The 21,481-nt window shown below is 37.4% G+C and overlaps 1 protein-coding gene across 1 annotated transcript in view; it reads right to left on the reverse strand.

Annotated features, from left to right (window-relative positions):
- Iqcm (IQ motif containing M) overlaps positions 1-21,481 on the reverse strand; it is a 469,797-nt gene that overhangs the window by 181,256 nt on the left and 267,060 nt on the right. Inside the window, exons 11-12 of the mRNA XM_037206157.1 lie at positions 12,640-12,784; positions 6,384-6,518 (exon numbers count right to left, since the gene is read on the reverse strand). Of these exons, the coding sequence (XP_037062052.1) occupies positions 6,384-6,518; positions 12,640-12,784 (280 nt within the window). The remainder of the gene's footprint in view (positions 1-6,383; positions 6,519-12,639; positions 12,785-21,481) is intronic.

Here is a 21,481-nt window from a genome sequence, read left to right on the forward strand (position 1 = left end):
CGCTTTATCTTTGGGATAAAGAATATGTAAGTACCTTTCATATTTCTGATTTAAATGTTTGTCTAGTCCTCTCCCCTGAATATAGTCTTGATGTTACTATTGAGTATTCTGATCAACTTTATGAATAAAAATTAGGTCTAGCAAATGAACTAAAAGTTCTCCTCACCTGGTGGAAAGACACTGGAAAGCCTTCCAAGTTCAAACCCCTGGAGACCAGGCTGTTGGGAGGACAGAGAACACAGTACCACGCAGCAGTATTTTTCTTTCACAGTCTGATGTCATTCTTTCCATTTGTTGGGATTTAAGTGAGTTAAGGGTCCCATGTTTGCATGGTCTGCACCTTTCAATATGCACAATACTTATAGCCCAAGCACACTTCATTCTCCAGAGAAAATTTTTCAGACTAAAACCATGTCCTCAGTTACAATTCCTTTGTTACCATAGTAATAAGAATAAGGAATGAAACAAAGTTAAAAATACCTAAAGATGCAAAGACTTTCAGGAATCTGACCTACTTGGTATTACACACTAGAAGTTAATCAGCTGAATTAACTGCTTGTGAATTAGATTAAATACTCTATTGGATCAAAAGAAGCGTAGTTTCATATATTGAGCTATCATCCACACTCAAAGGAGTCAGTATGAATGAAGATGACTGACAATCTAAACTTAACACAATCAGAATCTCTTGAAAGCGGAGTTAGTGACAAAAAAAGTCTATTACCTCTCCACGATTTTGTTTTCTTTCCATCATTACCAGTACTTACTTCACTTTAAATAAAAGCATTGTGTGTATCAAAAGAATTTTTAGTGGGACAGAGAAAAATAATTAGATGCAAAATCATCACGCTGTTTTCTAGAAGAGAAAGTTTGCCCATCTTGTAAGAATAATTTTCAGACAAGCATGAAGACCTGAGCTGACATCACACAAAAAGCAAGATGTGACTGTGTGCACCCATACTGCCAGCTCTGAGGGGGCAGGAGAAGAGAAGCACAAGGACTTCCTTGTCAGCCAACCTAGCCAAAAGACAGCGAACTTCAAGTTCAGTGAGAAGTGATGGCTCAAGAAGACAGACACTTCTCTGGCCCCGAATACATCTCCACAGACACATGCATACACACCCTCAAATGTGCATAAAATTCCCTAACCTCAGGAATTGAAATAAAAACGTGTTCTTTAATTATGTTTTCTTTTTATTTAAATTTTATTTATTTATTTATTAAAAATAAGAATTTTAACAGACTCATCATTTATAAAAAAAAAAAATACCTTATTACAAAACTCACTGAAGCTGGTTTGTACAAGGTAAATGCAAAGCTGTTGGTGTTGCTGAAAGCTGTTGAGGAGGGCAGGGCATCATCTTATTTTGGGTTTTGCACTTCTCAGTTAGGACCCAGGGCCTCATGTATGCTAGGCAACACTCCACCACCGAGCTAGGTCTGGAGCCTAGAAGTCTTTCTCTAACTCATAGACTTGTGTTTTCATAACACTGATTTTGAAGTATCTTCACAAAACAAACTGAAATCAACATCAACTTCAATCTTAGATTGAAGAGACTCCGGTTAAGCCTTCAGCCTTACCAGTGAATTCAGAAGTTTCTTTCAGCCCTTGTCCTCATCTGCCAGATAAGCAGAAAAGTCTTTTGATATCAAGAGAAATGATATGTGTAAAAGCCAACTGGCTAAAATCTCTATGAAATGAGTCAATATACAATTAAATAAGGTTCAAGATTTAAACATCTTCAAGGCAAAAAGAAAATTAAAAACCTTAAATAACTATAATTAACAAATAATAACAGCAAATGCTTATTGAGCACTTATAGTCAAATATTAAATATTTCACATGAATAATTTCATTTAAGCCTCTCAACAATACAACTTCTGACTTTTGTAAAGGAGAAGAAAAATAAGTATAAAAACAGCCTCCTAAAGACAAATAGCTACTGAGTTGTAGAACGAGAAAGTAAATATCAATGGTTCAATACCAGAAACAAGCTCTAAATTCACCCCACTGTAGTACACCCCTAAGTAATCAGGGAACAACCACCCTGTGGAACTATTAAGTTGGAAATCTTAGGCTTTGAATACTAACACCTGTTCATTTCTGAAATAATTGTCTTGCTACATTTAATTTTTAAAATCAAACTACTTTAAAGCAAAATCAAAACAACTTAAATATGCAACAGTAAATATATTTCAGAATATTCATATGACATGCATAAATAATGTGATTAAATGTATAGTTTGGAAACAGGAGTACTGAAAAGAAAAAAAACCCAGATGTTTATATAACATGTAGAAAATATAGATTTTCATAAAAATAATGTTTCATGCACAGTGGAGTATAGTAAGATAGATTTTACATGTTAACAACTGCAATTTATTGGAAATTTTATATATTATGATATTTTCTACATCTTCTATATTCAGTATTTTGTCATGTTTAAAAACCCAAACAACTAACCTAATCATGGACACTGAAATTCAAAGTGATTCAGATGCCTCTGACAAGAGGTGAGCAAATAGTCATAAAGCTGAGAAAATGATTCTAAGTGTAGTGACAGGAGTGGCCAAAGTGCAGAGGTAAAGAAAACTGATGAATGCTCCTGAAGAGCAAAGGAAGAGACATTTAGAAATAAAATCATGATTCAAAATTGTCATTCAGATACCACCCAACTTTTGTGACTACTTTTCCTTTATCAAAAAATACTTCCTAAAATGTTGCTTTTCCTGGATTTAATTATGGATACATTGTCATTAAACATGTCAGAAAGCCACAGCACTCAAATGTACAAAGAAATGCTAACATACAAAAAACATAAACTGCAATTCTTTACACAAAGAAAAATAAATTAAGAAAATAATTCTATTTATAATGGTGTCAGAAAAGTAAAACATTTGGCAATAAGATGAACCAAGAAAGTGAAATATCTTTACATTGAGAACAGAAAGATATTAATGAAAGAAATAGTAAACACAAATAAATGCAGAGTCATTTTGCATTTAGAGATTGGAAGAATTAATATAAATACATTCACACTGCCCAAACTACCTTCACATTTAATGAACTCTTTTTGAAACTGTTCCAGTGTAGGTTACAAAGTTACAGACCATCATACATAAAAAGGTCAAATTAGGGTCATGTTTTTAAGCAGGTAGCCAAGAGTAGGCTAGCACCCCAGGAAACTCTTGATGCCAAAGCTCATTTTTTATATGTATTGAGTTTTGTCTGCATATATACCTGTGTGAGGCCGCTAGATGCCCTGGAACTGGAGTTACAGACAGTTATAAACTGCCACGTGGATACCAGAAATTGAACCCAGGTTATCTGGAAGAGCGTTAATGCTCTTACCCATTGAACCATCTCTTCAGCATGAACTCAGCATTTTTAAAAGCCAAAACACCACACAGACCACAATTACATCAATCTTTGATGAGGATAAGAGTAACTTTGAAATATCTGTTTTGGCAGAACATAGTAGCTATTTCACATACAACATGACAATTACTTTTATGTATACCTTTATCAGTTATTTTGACTTATGTTTAACTTGTACAAATACTATTTTGGTTAATACATCTGGCATATGGTCATGGTCACAGACAATGCCGAGTATATTGCCAAGACAAATGTGGCTGTTGGGGAGGAACAGAGGGCTAAGAAGTGTCTACACTATCACAAAGTGGAATCAGCACAAGATGAAATTACCTTAGTTACTTTGAATCTTAAAATGTCATTTTAGAAAAAAAAAATACCTTAAATTTTCATGAGACTATAAAAAAATGCCTAATGACCAATTTGAAGAAAGAAAAACAGGACCAGAGACATTTTGCTCCCTGACTTTGAATTATTATAAGTCTGTAGTTTTCAAAGGAGTGTGGAGCAACCACAAAGCATATATAAACTCATGAGACAGAACAGAGTCAGAACCAAACCTACACATTTGTAGGCAACTGATCTTTAACAACGATGCTGAGAATACAATGAGCGAAGGGTGGGATCTCCAACAAGTAGTGCTGGGGAAACTGGATACCTGCAGATAAAGGAATAAAGTTGTGCCTGTGTTGTCTAATTATAAAACATCCACTAGAAATGGATTACACAAGATCTCAAACCATGAAATTCCTAGCAGATGACCTGGGGACAAAGCACTCTTGCATGTGATTGGCTAGGATGTTTTGAACATTACCACAAAAGCAAACAACAAAATACAAAGTAGTAAGACTACATCAAATTAAAGAGCTGACACATGGGAAAAACAAGAACAACAGAAAAATAGAACCAAAGGCAGCCAGCAGAATGGGGGCGGGGGGAATACAGATAAACTGTCTGTGACGGGAAAATCCTAAAACTTAGTCAACTAAAACCCACAAAAAAATTCAATTAAAAATGGACAAGGACCAAAACATTGTCAAAAAAAACCCAAAACAAAACAAAAACAAAAAACAAAGAACAACTCCAAACTCCAAATAACCAACAGCAAAATAAGAAAAAATTCTCAACATTACTAATGACCAGACAGAGAAATACAAATCAAAACCGCACTGAGATACTACCACATGCACGCTACATAGGCTGATGGCTCTTTCCAGCAAAGCAAGAGAAAAGTGGTAAAGAGATGGGAAGGAGGAGTATTTGAACACTGTGGGTAGAAATGTAGGTTGCTATCGCCACTATAGAAAACAATACAGAAATGCTATAAAGAAAAAAAATTCAACCAGAACTATTGTAATTCTGAACAAGGTCATTAGATCATCACGGCAAAGAAATACCTATATGCTCACTGTGGAAATGTCCTAAATAGACATTCAAGCCATGGAATCATCTTGAGTGTCCATCAGCAGAGGCATGAATAAAGACATGCAGTCTACAGGAACATGGGTATAGTACTCACCATTTAAAGGAAATTTTGTCACTTTGGAAATATACATGAAACTGGAGGACATTGCACTAAATGCAGCAAATAAGATGCTGAAAAAAAACATACTGCATAATCTCATTTATTTGTTGATTCTGAAAACACTACCAGTGGTGCCTGGGTAAACTGGTGAGGTAATAAGGCAAATACACTTATGTGATGAACCAGGAATCCCAAATACAGCGACATGATTTAAAAACAAGAAAGACAAAAAGAAATTAATACTATTATATGGCTTAAGACTTTCTAAGTAAGTAATATCTTTACCTTCCCCTCCCACATGCATACAAATGTACTCAGAAGGGAGCTATGGGTAATGGCAGATATGCTGGCTCATGGTTTTGGCCATCAATGTGTGGCATACCGCACCACATTATACATCTCAAATGTTTTTGTTCATTAGACTTCAATAAGCCTAGGAAAGAAAAAAATCTGAAAAAAAAAATTAATTCATTAAGATTTCTCACACTTGTGATGATTTTCCCTCTTACTAGTTTTTAGAAGAGAAAAATGTTGTTTCATATATATTATTAAATACTATTAGATAATTTTACCCTTTTTTCTGTTTACTATTTGGAACACAATTATTTTCCATTTCTGGCATTGCTGGGGGCTATACTCCTGACCTTGCATATACTAGGCAAGCTCTGAACCACTGATCTATACACCCAGTAAGAAATTATTTTCCAAGTGTAAAATGTTTTAGCTTACTATGTTTATGAATGTAAACCTGACTGTGTTCATTAGTATCAAATCTGACTATCCAAAAGAAAAATGTTAGTAGCAATTTTTAAATTTTGTGGATTAAATATATTCTGTATAGTTTCATTATAAATGAAATGTCCCAATAGTCTCAGTGTTGAAGGCTTTGGCCCTTGCAGACAGTGCTATTCTGGAAATTTCCAGAAATACATTGCTTGAGGCATGTCCTAGTGCACAGCACCCTGCTGTAGAATCTGTCCTGTTCCCTCCTCCTCTCACTTCCTTTTCATTATGTGTTTGAACCTTCTGAAGCTATGAACCAAATCATTCCTTTTAAATCATTTTTCTCAAGTATTTGTCATATCAACTGAAAAAGTGATTAATATACTTAGCTAGATGTAACTTTTTGGCATACCAAAATGTGTATTTTAAAGTAAAAGTTAAAATCATCTTTCTGCTCTCCAATTACAAAACAACTTTAATTTCTTTTAACCTGCCTTTCTTCCTATGGATTAAGTCCAGATACAAACACATTTGAGGGAAAGGACTTTATGGTACCAGTAGACGGTAAGGGACAAGGGGGAATGGACTCAACATACAATTTATGAGTGCTTGAAACTGTCCTTCTTATATAAAATGCAATGTGCAGTGAATATACACGACTAAATGATAAATAAAGTGAGAGGGGAAAGAAGGAGGAAGGAGGAGAGAGGAAAGGAAAAGGAAAGAGGACGGGTGAGGAACAAGAGTGGCCGCACTCACGTCTGTGGAACAGGTCCCAGTACTCGTCGATCTGGCTCTGTGTGGGGAAGTGACCACAGTCATTGAAGTACTTCATCAGCTCACTTCTCTCTAACCCCTGCCAGTCTTCTCTCTTGGCAAACATGGTTTCATAGACTAAAAGCCAAAAAGGTAAAATAGCACAGTTTCTTTTACAAGTAATGTACCAAAGACAAGTCACCTGGAAAGTCCTTCCCAGCTGGAAGCAACTGTAACTCCAGGTTCATCATCACACCTGTGGATGAGTCTTCGGGGCTCCAGAAGCCAAGCTGGAGGCAGCCTTTCAGCAAGGGGCAAGAGGCAGGGCTTCTCTTTCTCACCCATTTCCACAGTGTTGACATTCAGTCTGGCTCCCCATGGAGGTCAAGAGGCAGAGTGGGTGCTCTATCTCTTTCATGACAAGTGATCACAGACCTTACATATATCAACGCCCAACCTTCATCATAAACTATAACTTGGGATATTTTATTTTTATTAAAATGTATTCATAATATACATTAATGGGCTCAGTGTGATAATCCAAGGCATGCACACAGCATACACCATTCAAATCCTACCTCCCATGTCCCTTCCCAACTACTAATAGTTGCTATTCAATGTTCATGTCAGTTTTTAAAATATTCATATATAAGGGATGATATGTGGCATTTGTCTTTCTGTGTGTGGCTTATTTCATTTAGTATAAGATCTCCTATGTTAATATTCCCAACACTCTCCTAGCTGCTTCTGGAGTCAGATGACCACGCATGACCTGGCAGCAGTCAGGCAAAATGCTTAGTCACTACGCCAGGGCCTTATGTCCTCTGTAATCTGTAATCTGTGTGCAGCTTGGTCATATAATATATTCGCATACTTGTCGCAGCTACCTAAGCCCCTGTACAAATGTTCAAAATGACCTTTAAAAGCAGACTCTACCTGTTTCCTGCTTTCTCCTCAAATTCTCTTCCATAGACCTACTCACACCCATCTTTCTCACTTCCTTAATAAACTCTCAAAATGGGTTTTGTTGTGCCTCATGGTTTATTTCTCGTGCCCAGTAAATGACATCGGTAAATAAATAACACCCTACCCACCCTTAACATTCATTATATTATGGCAGACACTGCAAGTGTGGATATATAAAGTGTTCTCGTCACCCATGTATCTGTTGATAGGCACTTAAGCTGGCTCTATGTCTTCACTATTATGACTATGGTGACAATGAATGCAGGTGTGATGATACATGCAAATGCCTCTTTGAGGTGCTGCTTTTACTTCCTTGAATACACACTCAGGGTGGCTCAGCTGGATCACAATAATATTTGTTTTTCTTTTCTTTCTTTTTAAAAATTGTTTAACATCTCGGAAAAAAAAAATTGTTTAACATACCTGAACCTAGGGCATCATGCATAAAAGGCACGGGTTCCACTACTACATATCACCACCACAGCTCTTTTTATTTCTATTTTGAGACAGGGGCCACTAAACTGCCTAGGCTGGCTTTGAGCTTGCAAACCCCTTGCTCTATCCATTATAGGGTTTGTAACACCAGACTGGCTTTTTTTTTTAATCTTCATACTGTTCTCATAATGGATCTGCTAATTTACATGCCCACAAACAGTCCATCAATATCCCCTTTTTGTCCACACTGTCAGCAGCAATGACAGGAATCCCAGGTTCCTGATCCTGATGTGTCAGGAATCATTATTACTTCCTTTAAATTCACTTCTTTTCAGCTTTCAATACACACTCTGACCACTTGGATTTCTATTATACTTTGAATTTCTCATTCAGAAATAGAATTAGGAGCAATGTCTACACTCTGCTCATTGACTTCACAGTGAGAAAAAAAAAAAGCCCCTCAAGAAATTCCTACCTAAATACAAATGGCTATGCCAAATCTTTAAAGCTATCAAAAACATATACAAATTAATATTTGATACAGGTATGTGTTTTTCTCTGTTTTCAAATCTACAAACTAAAGCTGCTGTATTCTGGGCCGACTCACATCACATTGTAGAGCAGAACTCAAAGCCCTTCTGTTTCTTGGGCATTTTGACTCAGAAGTGCCAGCATCTACATTCCACTACCTTAACATTCCTTCTAGCACAGATCTATAATCTGTCTGACACCTGGGCAACAAGCCAGAAGTCCCATGGACTTAAGACCCCTGAGGAGTGACCCTCAACCTCTGGCTGGGGTGACAGGGAGGAGCAACTGGTAATGAAAATCTAGCTATTAAGAAAGTTGGTACCATTATTCTCATGAGTTCTCGTGATAATTTATTTTCTTTAACTTGCGCCCTGTCCCTGCTGCATTTCTCTATGCCATTAACAGTATTTGGGGAATTTACTTCCAAATAAGTTAGTTGTATTTGAATGCTTTTGTCAGGATTTGATTCTAGAGAAACTTAAAACTAAGACACAAAGAATGTGCTTTGTTTTTTAAATAAATGTATTTTCCTTATAAAAATTCATGTACTTTCATTATTTTTCTCTCAATCATCTTTAGATGTCTCTCCTATTAATATCATATCTCTGTGATTATGCAATGCTTAGTATACAATACAAGCATTCAGTAGATCACCAGCAGAATTAATGAACTAAGCTAGTTAGCCAGTTTCAGTGAAAATATAATGGAAATTATGAAAATTAGTACAGTTTGAAATTATTGAAATGTATTTTAAAAGGTGCACAGCTATTTGCCAAATATCAATTAGCAATCATTGTATAGAAAAAGGAGAGACTTCTATAAGAAATATGACAAAAATACCTTGCAAATTATGTGTACTCTAGGCATAATGTAAATGAATGCTATTCATAATTCTTTAAATTATTCCCTTAGCTAAGTCTATTCTACTGCTCAGATCCTATGTTGGACAGAGCACCATCTGTCTAACTGAATGCCTCTATTCTGTCTTTGCCTCATGTCAGTCTAACCACAGTGATATATGTTCATAAACTGCACCATGGTTCTCTGTGTGTAAGCTTCCAGTGCCTTCCCAACCTGACCAGGAATCAAACCAAGAAACAATTACATGCAATTCAGAGACTTTAAAGACTCTTACTCAATAACCTTATCAACTAGAAACCACCAGTCTGAAAAAACAAATACCACATTTGAGGAGTTGGGGGTGCATATGCATCTATCTATCCTGTGTCTTTCCAAACTAAAAAAAAAAAAAAAAGTTCAAGGTACAAAAATTTGAAATCTATAATTACAAATCAAGAGGAGAAATCATGGGAGTAGGAATAAAACTAAAATAAATAAGCTACTATAAAACTAAAAAAGAATAGCATAGTGACAAAATTTGGAGTATGAAGACAAGACTAAGTAACACAATGGGAACATTTTGAAAATGATGTGATTAGGAATTTAGTGGCTGGGTGCTAAAATAGACTCTTTCCCATGCTTCCTAGGAATGGTCACAGAAGTAGCTGCTGGTGGTCTGGATAAAGAGTAGAAGAGTTGTATTCTGAATCAATGGTGGGAACAACAAACATGGTTTTCCCATGAAGTAAGGTGTCTTGACCCCACAGTGGAGTGGGCCCGCTGTTGAATAAGGGTCATTCTTGTTAAAGACCAAGGAGAAGTGAAGAGAGGAAGTATAACTCTGTTTGCAGAGGCATTGTGGATGCCAATCTGAACGTCCTCAACTTGGTTATTATGGGGGGTGGGGAGCAGAGAAAGATACTTCTGGACAAACTGATACTACTGTTCCTCAGTTGTTAGGGCCCCAAAGAGCCAGCAGAATCCAAAAGCTTTTCAATATCTCTAAAGGAAATGGTGTCTCCCAGGATGTTGTCAGAAACCCCTCAAAAAAGTTTAAGTAAGAAGCCCAGGACCAAAGCATCAAAAATTCAGTGTCTTCTTTCTCCATGTGCCCTGCAACCCAAACATTGATGTACTCGTCCAAAGAGGCAACACATAGGAAAACAAGAGGCTGTAAAATATGCTAGATTACTGGCCAAGAGAATGAAGGAAGTCAAAGAAAATGCTAGAAACAGACTGCGAAAAGACATAGACTGTCCTCACTGAGAGCTTCTACTGCTGAGTCCAGTCAAAAAGAAGTCTACAAGAGTAACAAATGATCAGACCTTGAAAAATACTATAAAGTAAATAAAATAATAAAATAAAATGGGTGAGAGAAAAGCTAGTTGGTACAGTAACCAAAAGTGCTAGTGTTAAAAATTAGAAAATCTGTCCTTCAAAGCATAATGGAATGCAAAACTATCCACAGAAGACTATTAAGGATATCTTATTGAATTATTTACTAGTGGGCAGAGTGCTCATGACAGTTGTGAAACTGGGGTGCAAGTGGTTGGGATCCCTTTTCGCCCTTCTTCCCTCAAGCATGTAAAGTTCCAGGAGGTCCCTAACTGCAAGCAGGTCCTGACTGTCCCTGCCATTGTTTTCCACATGCTTCCTCTCCCTTTCTCATTTGTAGCTTTCCATCTGTTGGAACTTTTGCTGTACTGGCTGTTTGGGGGAAACCTTGAGAGTTATACACATGCCTTATCCAACTTTCTGAAAATCAGGCTGTTAAACTAGATCACCTGAGCTGAATCCTCAAGACCTACATACAACCAAGTTCTGAATTGTCTCAGTGTCTTTTTCTCTATTTGGTTTCTTCTTTCTTTAATCAGCAGCAACAGAAATGGAACAAGTATAACTCATTTAAAAATACATCTTGATATATAAACTTAATGAAAATTATCATTTGAACAAATACTTTTTGCCGTTCTGATACACTAGGCACATGTTAAACAGTGAACATTCATTGAAATACAGGCCCCACCTTATGCAGCTTTTATGAATGTGAAATCCCAACTATAAAATAAACATTTTACAGCTGGCTGAAACTATCAAAATGTAACACATTGATCCCCATAAAAGCATAAAATGACTCCAAATAAGTATAATTTACTTGTGTCATTCATTTTCATTCTTCAAGAAATTGGTCTAGTGATACATACTACTTAAACAACACTCAACTGATCAAATAAAAATAGAAAGCCAATGACAAAATTTGTCTTTGTTTTATGAGAATTCCCAACATCTTGAAGTAATGTGTAACTTAATCTGCTCAGTGTGCATTAATGCTCACCTAGTATTACAATTTTATACTCATTTCAGGAATGACCCATGTTTCCCCCAAAGGGCAGAGAGCCACATCATAACTCTCAAGGCCTTCCATGGCCACTTCAAACTATCTGACTTATGGCTCAGACTAAATCATTCATTTGAAACCTCTTGGAAATCTGAATTAAAAAAAAAAGTATCGGGCTGAATGTGCCATTTTGTTGGTATAGTGTTTGCCTAGCATGCATAAAACTCTGAGTTCTCCAATACTGTGTAAAAACAGGATGGTGATATGGTGATGTACACTTATAATCCCAGAACTTGGAAGATAGAGGGATGAGAAGCTGGAGTTCAATGTCATTCTTAGCTACATAGAGAGTTCAAAGTCAGTGTGGACAAATGAGACCCTGTCTCATATATATATATATATTTGAAAGAGAGAGAGGTAGGTAGATGGATGGGTAGATAGATAGATAGATAGATAGATAGATAGATAGATAGATAGACAGACAAGTTGGTAGATAGATAGACAGGTAGGTAGATAAACAGACAGATACGTAGATAGATAGATAGATAGATAGATAGATAGATAGATAGATAGATAGATAGATAGATAGATAGATAGATAGATAGACAGACAGGTTGGTAGGTAGATAGACAGGTAGGTAGATAAACAGACAGATAGTAGATAGATAGATAGATAGATAGATAGATAGATAGATAGATAGATAGATAGATATAGATAGATACACACATACATCATGTGTGTGTGTGTGTGTGTGTGTGTGTGTGTGTGTGTGTGTGTGTGTGTGTAATGGGGCTGGTCTGTTTCTCTTCTTTGGGAAATAATAGACACTTTTTCCTTATTTTATGACCCTTAGGTCTCTGGAGCAGCCTAGATTTATATCCTCTGTGGAATCTGATTCTTCTCCTGTCTTTCCAACACTTTCCCTTTAAATATCCTTTTACACTTTGTGTAGCTAAATGGGGATTCTATTGTTTAGAAACTGAAGTCCTAATGAGTGAATCCAAGCACACAGAAAATACAACCTTAAAATGCAAATAGAAATTTAAAATATAGTCTTCTTCCATTGCTAGGAGTAGATAAAAGGTCTTTTCATTGGCTAAAACTTCATTCTAATCTTAGCACCAAACAAGAAGAGACTGTAATACTTACATTTTTTTCTGTCCATCCATTCCTCTAACTCTCCAAAGTTTATAATCTGTCTTGTCCTCCAAAGACCAAGTCGATGTCTAATACGGTAGATTAAGAACTGATACATCATGATAACTGCTTTTAAATTTGGTCCATGATACAAAGCCTATGAAAAGCAAAAAATATCATAATGTGGTTCATGCATTTCTATTATTTATACCTATTTGTGCATCTAGAGTGAACGCTTAGATAAAGGCCGTTCTTGAAAGTCTTCTGCATAGAAATATGCATTCCACCACTGTCCTCTGTGCACTGACAGCTATTCCCATCAAAATACCTTTTGTGCCGGTTAGTTTTTCCATTACTGTGACACAAGCTAGATTCACCTGGGAACAGGAAGCCACAACTGAGAAAACGCTCCCATTACATTGCCTATAGACAAGTCCTTGGGGCCATGTTCTTGACTAACTATTACGCAGCAGGTCCCAGCCTACAAGATGTGGTGCCAGCTCTGGGCAAGTGGTGCTGGATGGTGTTAGAAACCAAGCTGAACAGGACATGGTGAGCAATCCCGTAAGCATTACTCCGGGGCTCCTGCTTCAGTTCCTGGAGCTCCTTCCCTGCCTTCCTTCAGTGACAGAGTGGAATCACACTGTGTAAAGAAGACAACACCTACTTCACAAGTTGCTTTTGGTCTTGCTATTTTACCATAGTAAAGGAAAGTGAACTAGGATGCCTTTCATGCTGTGACAGACTGTACTTCTTTGAACTGTAAGCCAAAGTAAATCCTCCTGCTTTACTTTGCTTTTTGTCAAGTATTTGGTAATACTGAAAAAAGTAACTAAAACAGAATATATAAAAAAATACAGATTGTAATACAAAAGTCATCAAAAATGATTGATATTTCCCAATTCTTATTTACTTAATAGGCAAATCCACACTACCTTCCAGGATGCATTTCAGTCTGTCTTTTGTTTGATTCTGTCATGTCTTCTTTCAGCACAGGGACAGTTAGTGGATGTATTCCCTCTGCTTATTAGCAAGAGCAGACCCTTCCCTGTTTACTGCCCATTTATCCTGTTCCAGCTGTGGTACAGTCTTATTTGCTTTTTTACTATTCTCTGTGCTGCTCAGAACTTTGTAAAAGAATGCTAAAGGCTAGGATGGTCTCTTAACCATAGTACCTAACTTAATAAATGCTTTTGTGTTGGTTTTATTCAACTCTCAGAAAATGATATGATAGGCCCTAAGAATTCTACTAAACACTGACATATGGCAATATCGAAAGAGTCTTTATTAGGAAGCCAGATAAAGTAAGAAAGAAAACATGACTAACTCCATGAAATAAAATACAAAATAATAAAATGAAATAAGAAGGAATATTTTAAATAGTTGCCATAAGTTCATACATATAAGCACACACTTAAATATGCAAGTAACAAATTTAAGAAACAGCAGTTGTGATTTAGATATCCATTTTCCCAGTCAGTAAGTGTTACTTTAGCCCTGCAGACACAAAGAAGACACTCTTCCCTCAATTTGGTATCTACCTCATAACTGTTTATTAGGTTATTGTCCTTCTAGTAGAATGCAATTCCTGAATAATAGGAATCTTAGAAATCCATTAAACTGTCTGCAAGGTCCAGAACATTCCTGCAACTTATTGGAGCCTAATGCATATTTTTTTAAATAAATAAGTAGAAATTTATAATGCCACATTGGGGTCAGGTTAACTTTTTCCTAAATATTCTGAATCAGTCTCTTAGCCAAATGTGCCTTCTGAATAGCCTGCTCGCTCCCATAAATTTTAGAATCATTATTTTTACGGTAACTAGAGTCATGGGAATAGATGACATTGTTCCAGAAACTATGTATACTAAGGAGAGAATCCTGTAAAAGAAATATTGAGATAGATCCCAGTCAAAGGGAAATAGAAGGTCTATTCCATAAACACTAAAGCAGTAACCAGAGACATAAGAAAATAAGAACATTATTGATCACAGAAACTCAAAGAAAGAGGCTAGGTTATGTCAGTAGACTGTAATGTTGCTAGGAATGACTGTGGCAAAGGTTTTTGGTTTAGTACTGATAAATTCATGGAGTATTCCAAATAACATTCAAGTTCTTTTTTAATGTGAAAGTTTATTTTAAATATATTTAATTAACATATAACTATATCACTTCTGCCCATTATCATGTCCTTACTCTCCAACTCACCCCTTGCCCCTCACTTCCTTTCAAATTGTTTCTTTTCTTTTTTATTAAGAAACTTTCTATTCATTTTATATACCAACCACAGATCCCCTCCCCTCCCTTCTCCCATCCCCCAACCTTCCCCCATGCCAACCCCCATTCCCACCTCCGCCAAGGCAAGGTCTCCTATGGGAAGTCAGCATAACCAAATAGACTCAGTTTAGGCAGTACCAAGCCCCTCCCCCTGGACCAAGGCTGTGTAAGGTGTCCCACCATAGGCAGTGGGCTCCAAAAAGCCCACTTATGCCCTAGGGATGAATTCCTGATCCCACTGCCAGGGAGTTTCTTAAGCAGATCAAGCTACATAACTGTCTGGCCTATGCAGAGGGCCTAGTCCAGTCCCATAGAGGCTCCACAGCTATTGGTCCACAGTTCATGAGTTCCCACTAGTTTGGTTTGGTTGTCTCTGTATGTTTCCCCATCATGATCTTGATGCCCCTTGCTTATAGAATCCCTCTTCTCTCTCTTTGATGGACTCCTGGAGCTTGGCCTAGTGCTTGGCTGTGGATCTTTACATCTGCTTCCATCAGTTATTGGGTGAAGGCTCTATGATCACAGTTAGAGTATTTACTAATCTGATTATGGGGTAGGCTAGTTCAGGCACCCTTTCCACTATAGCTAATAGTCTAAGGTGGAGTCATCCTTATGGATTTCTGGGAACTTCCCTAGTACCAGGTTTCTCCCTATCCCCATGATGTTTCCCTCTATCATGGTATCTCTTTCATTACTCTTCTACTCCATCCTTGTTCCAGCTCGACCATCCCTTTCCCTTATGTTCTTATCTGCCAGCCCTACCCTCCATTGCTCCCCTCACCCCCTGTCTACTCATGGAGATCTCATCCATTTCCCCTTCCCAGGGTGATCCATGCATCCCTCTTGGGGGTTCTCCTTGCTAGCTAGCCTCTCTGGAGCTGTGGGTTGTAGTGTGGTTATCCTTTGCCTTTCATCTAGTATTCACTAATGAGTAAATATATACCATGTTTGTACTTCTAAGTCTGGGTTACCTCACTCAGTATATTTTCTAGTTTTATCCATTTGTCTGCAAATTTCATGATGTCACTGTTTTTTACTGCTGAGTAGTATTCCATTAAATTGCTAGTATCTTTTGCTTTATTGTTGTTACATTTTACACACACACACACACACACAAAGAGAGAGAGAGAGAGAGAGAGAGAGAGAGAGAGAGAGAGAGAGAGAGAGAGAGAGAGAGAGAGAGAGAGAAATACAAGTATGGTAGTTTTGTTGTTCATGTGTATATGATTTCAAGGCTGAAACAGTTAAGTACTTTAAGTGGCATGAGGACAATTCCAGAGTGTTTCATTGGATCCAGCAGAGCAGCTGCTTGATATGGCGGCAAGGATCCCTGACTTGGCTGAAGCAAAGGAATGACACTCAGTGGGAGAAGAGACAGGACAAGAATAATTTAGAAAATAAGCAACTTTTATGGGGAGGAACTTTGAGAAGAATTTAAGATGAAAGGATGGATATTTCTCTTCAATGGCCCAATCTCTTTTCTGAGCTCTACATTCACATTCCCACTGAACTTCTAACTATCTAAAACATTTCTCACGGGTATTTCAAACTCAGTGCTTGTGGTAGTTTTAACATAATTGACCCTAATAAGTTCATGAAGAGTGACATTATTAGGAGGTGTGACTTTTTAAAAAAATATTTATTCATTCATTTATTCATTTATTTTACATCCTGGCTGTAGATTCCCCTCCCTCCTCTCTTCCCAGTCTGTCCCCCTCATTCCCACTGTTCCCACCCTCCACTCCTATGGACAGGTCTCCTGTGAATATTACCAAACATGGCATATCAAAGTGCAGTAAGACTAAGCACATCCCCATGTATTATTAAGGCTGGGCAAGGCAACCCAATATGAAGAACAGGGTCCCACAAGCCAGTAAAAGAGTCAAAGACAGCCCCCTTTCTCACTGTTAGGAGTCCTCCAAGAGGACCAAGCTACACAACTGTAACATATATGCAGAGGGTCTAGGTCAGTCCCATGCAGGCTCCCTGGTTGTTGGTTCAGTCTCTGTGAGCCCCTATGAGCCCAGGTTAGTTGATTCTGAGTTTTCTTATGGTGTCCTTGACCCCTCTGGCTCCTACAATCCTTCCTCCCTCTCTTCAGCAGGATTCCCTAAACTCCATCTAATGTTTGCCTGTGGGTCTGCATCTGTTTCCATCAGTTGCTGGATTCAGCCTCTAGGATGACAATTGGACTAGGCACCAATCTGGTCACAGTATGGCCAGTTCAGGCTACTTATCCACTATTGCTCAGAGTCTTAGCTGGAGTCATCTTTGTAGATTCTTGGGAGATTCCCTTGAGCCATGTTTTTATCTGACCCCAAAATGCACCCTGCTCCCCAGTTTCTACTAGTCACATTCAGTACTCTACCCCTCTACACCATCCTCAACATGACAACTTATGTTCCCATTCCCACCTACCCTCAGTCCACTCATGAAATCTCTTCAATTTCCCCTTCCCAGGGAGATCTGGGTGCCCCCTACCAATGAAACCTCCTTGTTATCTAGTCTCCCTGGATCTGTGGATTCTAGCATAGTTATACTTTACTTCACAGCTACTATCTACTAGTATGAGTGAGTACATACCATATTTATCTTACTGGTTCTGAGTTACCTCACTCAGGATGATTTTTTCTTGTTCCATCCATTTGTCTTCAAATTTCATGGTGTCCTTTAACAGCTGACTAATACTCCATTGTGTAAATGTACCATATTTTCTTCATCCATTCCTTAGTTGGGGGATATCTAAGTTGTTTCCAGGTTCTGGCTATTGTGAATAAAGCTTCTATGAACATAGTTGAGCAAGTGTCCTTGAGGTAGGATTGAAGATCCTTTGGATATATGCCCGAGAGTGGTATAGCAAGGTCTTGTGGTAGACCGATTCCCAGTTTTCTGAGAAATCGCCAGGTCAGCTTCCATAGTGGTTGTACAAGTTTGCACTCCCATCAGCAATGGAGGAGTGTTCCCCTTACTCCACATCCTTTCCAGCATGAGTTATCACTTGTGGTTTTTTCTCTTAGCCATTCTGACAGGTATAAGATGGAATCTCAGAGTTGTTTTGATTCACTTCAACTTGAGTTTTGTGCAGGGTGATAGATATGGGTAGATTAGCACCATTTGTTAAAGATGCTTTCTTTTCTCCATTGTATAACTTTGGCTTCTTTGTTAAAATCAGGTGTCCATAGGTATATGGATTATGTCTGGGGCTTCAGTTTGATTCCATTGATCCACCTGTCTCTTTTTATGCCATTATCATGCTCTTTTTTATTACTATAACACTGTAGTAGAGCTTGAAATTAGGGATGGTATCACTAATTTGAAAGTTCTTTTATTTTACAGGATTGTTTTAGCTATCCTGGATTTTTTGTTGTTCCATACAAAGTTGAGTATTGTTTTTTCAAGGTCTGTAAAGAATTATGTTAGAATTATAGTGGAGATTGCATTGAATCTGTAGATTGTTTTTGGTAAGATGGACATTTTCACTATGTTAATCTTACTGATACATGAGCATAGATTTTCCATGTTCTAAAATCTTCAACTTCTTTCTTCAAAGTTTTAAAGTTCTTTCCAGACATGTCTTTCAATTGCTTAGAGTTACATCAAGATAGTTTATATTATTTGAAGCTATTATATAGAGTGTTGATTCTCTTGATTTCTTTCTCAGCCTGTTTATGATTTGTATATAAGATGGCTACTGACTTTTTTTTTAGTTAATCTTGTATCCAGTCACTTGACTAAAAGTATTTACCAGCTGTAGGAGTTCCCTGGTAGAGTTTTGGGGGTCTGTTATATATACTACCATATCTAATCTGTGAATAATGATTCTTTGACTTCTTCATTTTGAATTTGTATCCCCTTGATTTCCTTTGTCTTATTGTTGTAGCTGGAACTTCAAATACTATATTGAATAGATGTGGAGAGAGTGGACAAATTTGCCTCATTCCTGATTTTAGTGCATTTGCTTTGAGTTTCTCTCCTTGTAATTTGATGTTGGCAATCAGCTTGCTGTATTATGCTTTTATTATGTTTAGGTATGTCCCTTGTATCTCTGATCTTTCCAAGACTTATATATCATTAAAGGGATGTTGAATTTTGTCAAAGGTTTTTTCAGCATCTAATGAGATGATCATGTGGGTTTTTTTTCTTTCAGTTTGTTTATATGGTAGATTACATTGATAGATTTTTATATGTTGAACCATCCTTGCATCTCTAGGATGAAGCCTACTTTGTCATAGTGGATGATCTTTTTGATGTGTTCTTTGATTCTGTTTGCCAGTATTTTATTGAGTATTTTTGTGTCAGTGTTCATGGGTGAAATTGGTCTGTAATTCTCTTTCTTTGTTGAGTCTTTGTGTGGTTTGGGTATCAGGGTAACTGTGACCTCATAGAAAAAAATTTGGCAATGTTCCTATTGTTTATACTTTGTAGAATGCTTTGAATGGTGATGGTATTAGCACTTCTTTAAAAGTCTGGTAGAATTCTGAGTTAAAAATCACCTGGCACTGGGCTCTTTTGATTAGGAGACTTTTAATTACTGCTTCTATTTTGTTAGGAGATATAGGTCAATTTAAATTGTTTATCTCATGGTAATAAGTCCTTTTTTTTTTTTAGATTTTCCAATTTTGTGGAGTACAAGTTTTTTAAGTATGACCTAATGATTCTCTGGATTTCCAGGGAGTCTGTTGCTATGCCCCCCCTTTAGTTTCTGATTTTGTTGATTTGTATATTCTTTCTCTGCCTTTTGTTAATTTGCATAAGGGTTTATCTATTTTGTTGATTTTCTCAAAGAACCAACTGTTTCACTGATTTTTTTTTCATATTGTTCTCTTTGTTTCTATATTTCCATCTCAGCCCTCAGTTTGATTACTTCGTACCATCTACTCTTCTTAGGTGTGTCTGTTTCTTTTTATTCTAGAGCTTCCAAGTGTGCTGTTAAGTAGCTAGTATGAGATCTCCCCAAATTCTTCATGAAGGTACCTAGTGCTATGAACTTTCCTCTTAGCACTGCTTTCATTGTGTCCTGTAAGTTTGGGTATGTTGTGCATGCATTTTCATTGAATTCTAGGAAGTCTTTAATTTCTTTATTTCTTCCTCAACCCAGTGGTAACTCAGTAGAGAGTTGTTCAGTTTCCATGAGTTTGTAGACTGCTGTTTCTCTTGTTGTTGAAATCCAGCTTTAATCCAGCATGGTCTGCTAAAATACATGGGGTTATTTCAAATTGTTTTGTATCTTTTGAGACTTACTTTCTGGTCAACAGTATATGGTCAGTTTTGGAGAAGGTTCTATGTGGTGCTGAGAAGAAGGTATATTCTTTTGTGTTTGGGTGAAATGTTCTATAGATATCTGTTAGGTCCATTTGAGTCATAGCATCTGTTAGTTCTATTCTCTGTTTAGTTTCTGTCTAGATGACCTGTCCACTGGTGAGAGCGGGGTGTTAAAGTCTCCCACCATTATTGTGTGCAGGTCTATGTGAGATTTTAGCTTTAGTAATTTTTCCTTTAAAAATGTGGATGCTCCTGTATTTGGAGCACAGATGTTCAGAATTGGGACATCATCTTGATGGATTTTTTTCTTTGATGAATATGAAATGTCCTCTCTATCACTTTTGATTAATTTTTATTGTAAGTCTATTTTGTTAGATATTAGGATAGCTGCACCAGCTTGCTTCTTAGGTCCACTGGATTGGAAAATCTTTTTCTAACCCGTTACTCTTAGGTAATGTCTGTCTTTGATGTTGTGAGGTGTTTCTTGTATGCAGCAGAATAATAGATCCTGTTTTGGTATCTAATCTGTTAGCCTGTATCTATTTATTGACAAGTTGAGTCCATTGATATTGAGGGTTATTAATGACCAATGATTCTTAATTCCTGTTATTTTGTTGTTGCTGGTAGTAGTAGTAGTGTGTGAGTGTGTGTGTGTGTGTGTGTGTGTGTGTGTGTGTGTGTGTGTGTGTGTGTTTCCCTTCTTTGGGGTTTGCTACTGTGAGATTATCTATTGCCTGTGGTTTTGTGGGTGTAGTTAACTTCCTGGTGTTAGAATTTTCCTTCTAGCACCTTCTATAGGGCTGGGTTTGTAAGTGAGTGTCCAGGTCTGGAGGAAAGGTATCCTGACTGTTTGGGAGGTCAGGGGATACTTGAACTGTGGTGTGGTAAGGGATGGTCTTCCTGTCGGGTACAGCAATCCTGCTCTCTCCTAGACAGAGCCCTAATAACTGAGCTTTGGTCCACCAAGCCCCTTAAGGGGACTTCCCAACAGAGCCCCACTTCTCTCTGGCCCAAGATGTTGCTTCTTTTGCTTCCCTCCCTCTGCTAAAGGAGAAACCCCTGAAGAAATGTAGCAATCTCCTCTGGCTCCAGGGAAAAGTTGCTACTTTTTCCTGCTCAGTCCCTCTAAGGGACATCTCTGCAAAGTTCTTCTGTTCTGTGCCAATAATCGAAGATCTTTACCCAAGACTCTTTTGAGAAAGAGATTTATTTGGAAAGGAAGAGTCCAGGAAAGTGGCTGCCTCTGCCAGGGTAGGAAAGCACAGCCCACAACTGAATAGGCAGAGCGGCTTATTTTTTTCTTTCTTTTTCTTTC

The sequence above is a fragment of the Peromyscus leucopus genome, chromosome 5 (assembly GCF_004664715.2).
Source record: "Peromyscus leucopus breed LL Stock chromosome 5, UCI_PerLeu_2.1, whole genome shotgun sequence".
Taxonomy (NCBI): domain Eukaryota; kingdom Metazoa; phylum Chordata; class Mammalia; order Rodentia; family Cricetidae; genus Peromyscus; species Peromyscus leucopus.